At 42.3% G+C, this 7,641-nt stretch overlaps 1 protein-coding gene across 1 annotated transcript; it reads right to left on the bottom strand.

The window, feature by feature from the left end:
* Positions 1-1,084: 1,084 nt before the first annotated feature.
* LOC117844111 (uncharacterized) lies at positions 1,085-2,028 on the bottom strand. The gene is made up of 2 exons (XM_034724883.1): positions 1,618-2,028; positions 1,085-1,525 (listed from the first exon to the last, which is right to left on the bottom strand). Exons 1-2 carry the CDS (start codon positions 2,026-2,028, stop codon positions 1,085-1,087), a joined length of 852 nt encoding a protein of 283 aa, XP_034580774.1.
* Between the last annotated feature and the right edge of the window lie 5,613 nt (positions 2,029-7,641).

The following is a 7,641-nucleotide window of genomic DNA, read 5'->3' as shown; positions in this document are numbered from 1 at the left end:
ACATCTTTAATATGCCACAATTTCATCTTCTTCAGATTAGGTGCAACAGGTTCAGGTGGAGTTGGTTTCACCTCTTTGTTTTGAGGACCATCGAAGGCTGCAAATGCTTCTTCACTTGACTTGTATTTTTTGTGGCAAACACCCTTGTAGCCATTGACCTGAGCATGGGCATCAACCTAGTTGGAGAAATCTCCAGGTTGTTGGCCAACATGAACAACATACCAAGACATAGCTATCTACAATTCATAAAACATTAGTAAAGTATATAAATATAAAGATGCATATGATAGACATGTGCTTAGGTTAGAAAGGACCACATCATAAGAGTAATATGACTGGCAATGAAACATGAATTGAGGTTCAAGATTCATTGAACAACAAGAAATAAGGAAAAAATAGCATATCGTAAGAGTAATATGATTTGTAATGAAACATGAATTTAGGTTCTCAGCTTCATTGAACAGCAAGTAATTAGGAAAAAAACTAAGCATATCATCATTGGCATGGCGACATGTGCTCAGGTTAGAAAGGACCACATCATAAGAGTAATATGATAGGCAATAAAATAGCAAGATTCATTGAATAGCAAGAAATCATGAAGAAATAAGCATATCATCATTGGCATGGAGACATGTGCTTAGAAAAAAATACCCAACAACATAGCCAAATAGACACATGCTCAGGCAGGTTCACAACAACAGAATATGAGATGAGTTCATAGCAACATCATCACAACACAGTAGCACAACAGGTTGTGGATGGTTAGCAGTAATAATGTTGCAGTTCTATAGTGGCACAATCTAAGTCATTAACTATATACTAGAGTTAGCCATATAGTTAGGAGATAGGATCAACTCAACTGTCCAAAAGAATGCAGGGTCATGTCAACTGCACAAAAGACCACCAGAGCAGGAAGGTATGCACAAAACAAGCCACCATTGCACCAGATCATCCAATAGAGGATCACTGCACAAAAGAGGGATCAACCACCATGCATAGGCTCTCACATGTATTATTTTTTGGCCAAAAAGGTCCTCAGCCAAAGAACACAGCGAGAGTCAGTCATCTTCACAAAAGCAGATCCCTAGACCTTGTTGTCAAGAAGGTGACCATATGCAACCATTAGAGCTTCATCACTGAACCCAGGCATGAACATGAGTGCACCATACAACTCAGGGTGGGAATCCTCAACCTTGGTAGAACTTATAGCATCTACAACATTGTTCACTGCATCAGTCATGCTAGTGAACACAAGGACATCCTCCTCTGACAGCATGCACCTCTTTCTCTTGCTTCCAACAGCTTCTTTTGACTTGGTTCCATCAGCTGCCTCAGTCTTTCCACTCTTCAGCTCCTCAGGTGACTCATTCTTGAGTGAGCTCTCAACAAAGTCAGAAGGACTACTAAGAGCCTCATTTGACCCCATAGCATACTTGCCTATTGCCTGACCATTACCAAAGATGATCATCATCTGCTGGTAGTGATGAATTGGCTTGTTCAGGTACTCAGCATCCTTGGGGTGTGCCTGCCATTACACCAACTTAAGTTAGAAACCTTAAATGATAAACATTGATGAAAGGAAATAGCATGAACAAAGTAAATGATCATTGAACAAACCTTGATGTGGCCATTGTAGTTCTCCTCCTTAAGTACAATCATGGAATTGTCCTCATCCCACAAAGCTCCACTCAACTCTCTCAGCTTTGAGATTCTAATCCACCTCTGCCTCCACTTCCTCAAGTGGTTGTACACTTGTGTGCTAGTGACATCATTGCCACTGAACTCCTGAAGAGCCTTGGCAACCTGGTTAAGGTGGACTTCTTTGAATGCTTTATCAGTCCTGACACTAGTTGAAATCAGCTGGCACATGCGGCGAAGGATAAATCCAGACATCACATCTGTCCACCTCATAGCAGATGTCTGCTGAGCACCAGCAGCACCAGCACGAACAACCCCAACAGGCACATCAACACTAGGGAACACAAGCTCATCAGCAGTAAGGATCTCAACATTCATCTCCTCAGCCATTTCCTATTTTCAGTTGCCACACCCCTACTCAGAAACAAAAATGAATAATTGGTGAAACATCATTGCATGTGCCATCTGGCCTATGTCACCAAAATGCATTGCACTCAAGAAAAAAATAGGAGTAGCAGGGAATAAAAAATTCATCATTGCACATGTCTCCAGCCTCAGTTCAAGTGTAGTATCAGGGAATAAAAATTCATCACTGCACATGTCCCAAGCCTTAGTTCAAAAGAAGTATCAGGGAATAAAAAAAATTACCACTGCAAACGTCTCAAGCCTTAGTTCTAGTGTAGTATCAAAATTGGTGTAACATCATTGCACATATCCAATGCCTTAGCTATATTGTATAATGAAATAAGTAAAATCATTATTGCAATTGTTCAATGCCTCAGTTTAGAAATAAACAACATTGTTCAACATAGATAGAATACAAAACAGGTACATCTTAGATGTGAGAGTTGCCCCTATTGGACCACATGTGATTAGCCCATTCATCCCTAGTTTGAGCCCAAACAACATTGTCATCCATCTGGACCCCATGTCCAGGACTTGCATTGTTGTTGGGCACCCAAGAGAACTCAGCAGAAACTACCTCATCAACCCCATGCCCAAGTATCCAATTATGCAATATGCAGCAAGCAAGTACTAACTTCACTTGTGTCTTGAAGGGATGAAATGGTTTATTATCAATGGTGCGAAAACAATTCTTCAAAGCACCTAAAGCCCTTTTAACAGAAACTCTTAGACTTGAATGTCTCAAATTAAACAACTCCCTTGGGTTGGTTGGGTAGTTCCAACCACCATACTCTTTGAGATGGTAACTAGTGCCACGATAAGGAGGAAGGAATCCAGGACGACATGAATATTCAGCATCTACTAAGTAAAAATTTTCCAATAATAAGTACAGATATGCATTAAGTCCATTGTTATAAAGTTACAGATTTTATTTAGGTATCCAATTCATCTAATTACCTAGTGCAACCCTTAACCCATCCTTCGCTCTAGTGCATCAACAAGAACAGTAGCATCATGAGCCGACCCCTCCCAACCAGCTAGGACATAAGTAAATTTTAGATCAAAGTCAACAACAGCAAGAATATTTTGTGTGGGGTAGTGCTTCCTTCCCCTAAATGTTGCTTGCATCTTGGCTGGCACTCTAGCATAGACATGACTTGCATCTATTGCCCCAACACAGTCCTACATGAACACCCAATAAATGCTTGTTACATGATATGCACCCAAGTATGCAGCAACAACCTACAAACTACATGACAAATTGATTACCTTGAAATATGGGTACCATCTTGGGCTATTGATTATCTTAAGTGGTGTCTCATTAGATGGAGCTCTAATCATGTCTTGCCTAAGTTCCCCAATAGCATACAAGACCTCCTTGAAATATCTATGCACTGTTTCTATTGACTTTCTCCAGTTTTGGTGAATAACTCTAAAGCGGTTGTTGTGGTCAACAATACGAAGAAACATTGCTACTTGCTCTTCAACACTACTATGTAAGCTATCTGTCAGCAAATTCCTTTCCCTAAGCAAGTTGCATAGTCTAAAAAAAGGTGCTATTCTCATGCAAAGCATAGCAACACACTCTATATCATTGTAGTTGTAAATTTTATCCAAGTTCTTTTGGCGTTCCTCATCCATGGTGCTCAAAGGGCCATAACAGATCTGAGGCCTTGAACTATGATGCATTCTTATCCTGCTGAACAAGAATGCATACATAGCCGTGATAAGAGCAGCAAGTCGGGCAATCAGCATGCATCGCTGGTCCTCCAAAGCCATCTAACCAAGCAACACAATTACCATGACTAACAAAGCAACAAAACAGTGACAAGCAAAAAAGGGTGTGTTTGGTTTCCTAGACCAGGGCAGAAAAGGAACACAACAACAATTGGCAATGAACAACTGCTCAGGTTTAATGAAAAAACATCATTAGCATTGAACAAATGCTCAGATTTAATCAAACATCAGCATTGGCATGGACAAATGCTCAGATTAAAAGAGGCATCATCATTGACTTGGACATAACCTCAGAAATAAATAGCATTGTCAGATCTGTAGCACACACAATTAGCATCAGCAACACACATCAAGTATTACCTGCATTCATTAGAATAAGAGGAGAGGGATAGAAGGGGAGGATTGCTTATATTGGACGAGGACAGGCAGCACCCAAACAAATGCAAATGAACAAACAAGCGACATCAGATTTACAACCTGGCACCAACAACAACCAAATATTGCATACAATTGTTAGGAAAATGACACAAACAAATAGAAAAAATAGAACCCTAAGCAAGAACATGGATGTATACCTTAGAACCAGGCGGGAAACTCAGATCTGATGTGTCTGCATCGAGTTTAAGAAGAAAGAGTGAGAGATGGATCTCTCCTCCAATAACTTAGGGTTACGAGATCAAGAAAAAGAAGGGGGGGGCTAACCAGATTCACTTATACCCACGCAAGAACTCAGATCCAGAGCATCTACAAAGCAACAAAGGAGGGAGGGGATCAAATCAACGCGAGTCGATGAACCCTAATTGATGAACATGAGAGGAAGAGAGAAGAGGAAAGCACCTACTGCGCCGAAGATGAATGGTGAGTGGTGGAGAGGGGAGGCGGTGGGGAGGGGGATATATACTACGGTGAGTGGCGGGAATGGGGAAGGTAACCCTAGCGAAATGGCGCGAGCTCCGCCGGCCGATTTTCCGCCTCCCGTGCGCCCGCCGTGGCACCATGGGAGCCTGGCCTAGTGGCCCAGTGGAAATGGCTACTCCGCTCGTCTCCCTGGAGCCTAGCCGCGGGGGGTCTTTTGCACGTGCACGGCCTGGCTCAGGCGGTGGACCAGGCAACCAAACTGAGGGACCCTGCATGCGGTGAGCCTAGCTCAGCCCCGTGCAGGGCACCAAACACGCCCTAAACATCCGCGCACAAGCTCATCCTCTTTCGCAACCCTACCCCTGCTGCTGCCAATCCCAAATCCATCCCCAAATTCAGTGAACCCTAGGTTGGGGAACCCTAACCCGGTGAACCCTTCGTGTTCATCGGTGGCGAGAGGTGCGATCCTGGGGCCCCGTCTGGTAGCAACCTGTGATGTGCCGACCGCGAGGGAGGGGGGAACTCGATGAGGAGCTCACCAACAGACTTGAACACCTCTATAAGAAAAGCGATTCTCCATCCGCACCCCTCCGTGGTGTGGATCCAACAAGGTGGTTGACTCTGGGGGGTGACACAAGATCGTTTTCGTTAGGTTGTGAGATCCATCCCGAACAGATTTCATCAGATGGACGACTGTGGTAGCTTCGGTGTGTAGAAAGCTCCCTGGGTAGGAGGAAGATTTGGGTGTGACACAGGAGGTAACATAGGCGAGTTCCAGAATTTTGGGGGTCATCCTAATCACAGGCAATGGGATGAGAGGAGAGGTAACTTCAGGGGAGGAAGGTTCCAACACCAACAAGGAAGAAGTAGAGAGATGGACAGAACCCAGAATCAAAATCATTACCAGGGGCAGCAGTTTGACCTTAGGAACAATTTGAACCAGGGGAGGGAAAGGGAACAGGTGTTCAAAGACCAAGAGACTTTCAAAGGGAAATGTGTTTAGAGCTAGGAGGACTTAGTTCTTTCAGCAAGCAAAGAAAGCTATAGATCCAGGACTAGAAGGAAAAGTTGAAGGGAGGGAGCAGATTGAGAAGAAAGAAGAAGATAAGAGATTTGAAGAAAGCAAGAACATCATGGGGTTCTGTGGCAAATGTGGAAAAAATGGGCACAGAACTGAGGATTGCTCCAAACCAGTGATAAGTGACAGATGCAAAAAAGAAGGGCATGTACCAAGAGTTTGCTCAGAAATCTTGCCTTGGTGGACTTGCAGCTTCAGGGCAAGGCTTCCATGTTATTCAAGATGATGAAAATGGTGACAATTCTAAGGACATGGGAAATTTTGCACTGATTACTATCACAAGTGGGTCAGTAACTGCAAGGCAATTGGAGGGTGAATTCGCTCAAGCAGGCCCAAGTTCAACCTGGAGGTGGTATGCCAAAAGAATAGCAGACAACAAATTTCAAATGAAATTCCCTACAAAAAAGAAGGTGGAGGAGCTGGCCTTCTTTAAAGGAATGCAGAGGAGCTGGCCCTCTTTGAAGGAATGCAGATGAGGACAGTGCAAAATGTTTCTCACAGTGTCAAAAAGTGGAACCCACATGCTGGTGCTAAGGCAGAACTGTCGTTGGTTCAGGATCTTTGGGTTGACACCAGAGAAGAGATCAGAGAAAAGGGTGTGTGTTTGGCAATAAAAATATAAATATGTAAGAAAATGGTATACGGAGAAATATCAATGTGCAAGTCAAGGGGCACATATATGTACTGTGGCATTTTGAGCCATTTTTGTTTATACCAATATTATTCATGGTGGTGGTGCTTATGATTGAGGTAATATATGGACATGCAAATACTGGTAGAAGACTAAAATAATTTGGATCTTCACACGTATTCTTTTTGTTACACTAGGATCGTGCCCGTGTGTTGCTACAGGCAAAATAAATTTTGTCTGTAAGCATCAAATATTATCGTATGAAATATTTACTTCTACAAACTCAAACACATGCGAAATACCTCCAATATAAAATAAAAAATGACTTTGCAATGAGTAATAACATAAGCAATGAGTAGTAGGAACTGCTGCTTTGGTGTGTGGCCATCGTGCCGGTGCGTTGGGCAACAAAATATTTGTATTGAAATACATGGAAATTCAACCAGACTAATAATGTAAAAATAAGAGGTATTTAATCTAAGAACTTAGTTATGGGTGAAGGAAATTTCTTCTTTTAAGCATCAAATCTTAGACGTATGAAGTATTTCTAATGGCATGCAGTGATAGAGCCATACACTTATTTAACATTACAAGGTGCGTGCCTGGACGTTGCTACGGCAAAAATAGATGTAGAATCTTATTAATGTTATGCAATTTCTATTGTATTCGACGATTTTAACCATTGATCTTCAACTGCACTGGGGTTGTCGACTCCTGATTAATTATGCAGGTTTTGTATGAGGAAACACACGGTGACAGTCTAATAAGGAAACTAAAAGACAAATTCAGGGGAGCACAAGGAGTTTAATCTTCTGTGATACCCCTTATTTTATTTTATATACTTATAATCAGTAGGGAGACCCTCTCCCATTTCATAGAAAAACCGGTCCACCACTGAAGAAGAATCACAACTGTAACTATATCAGTGCAGACAGATCGTGCTGCAGAATGGCCATCTTAATTCATTCATGACTCGTAGTAGAGTTTTCTTTCCACATTGCATATAGCAGCTCAAACTTTGCCATTCATGCGTGTGCGCATGAGGCCAAAACCCAATGGAATTTTGCAAGATCAGCATAATATTAATCACTGGTAGAACTTCATTGAGCCCTGCCAAACTTAATACAAATCCATCTGGAGTTTTGTTGGTTGGGTTGGGGCGTATAAGCACACAATGATTCTATCCAATCGTCGGTGCAGATGTAAGAGTAATGGTCAGAGCAGAATTTCTATTCTATATGGTCGCAATGGTTCCTCCTCCTTGCATTGCTCCTTTGCTCAACAGATCATGCTC

This window comes from Setaria viridis, chromosome 2 (assembly GCF_005286985.2).
Source record: "Setaria viridis chromosome 2, Setaria_viridis_v4.0, whole genome shotgun sequence".
Classification (NCBI taxonomy): Eukaryota; Viridiplantae; Streptophyta; class Magnoliopsida; order Poales; family Poaceae; genus Setaria; species Setaria viridis.
The sequence above is the reverse complement of the archived record's forward strand: the minus strand, read 5'-3'. Positions and strand labels throughout refer to the sequence as shown.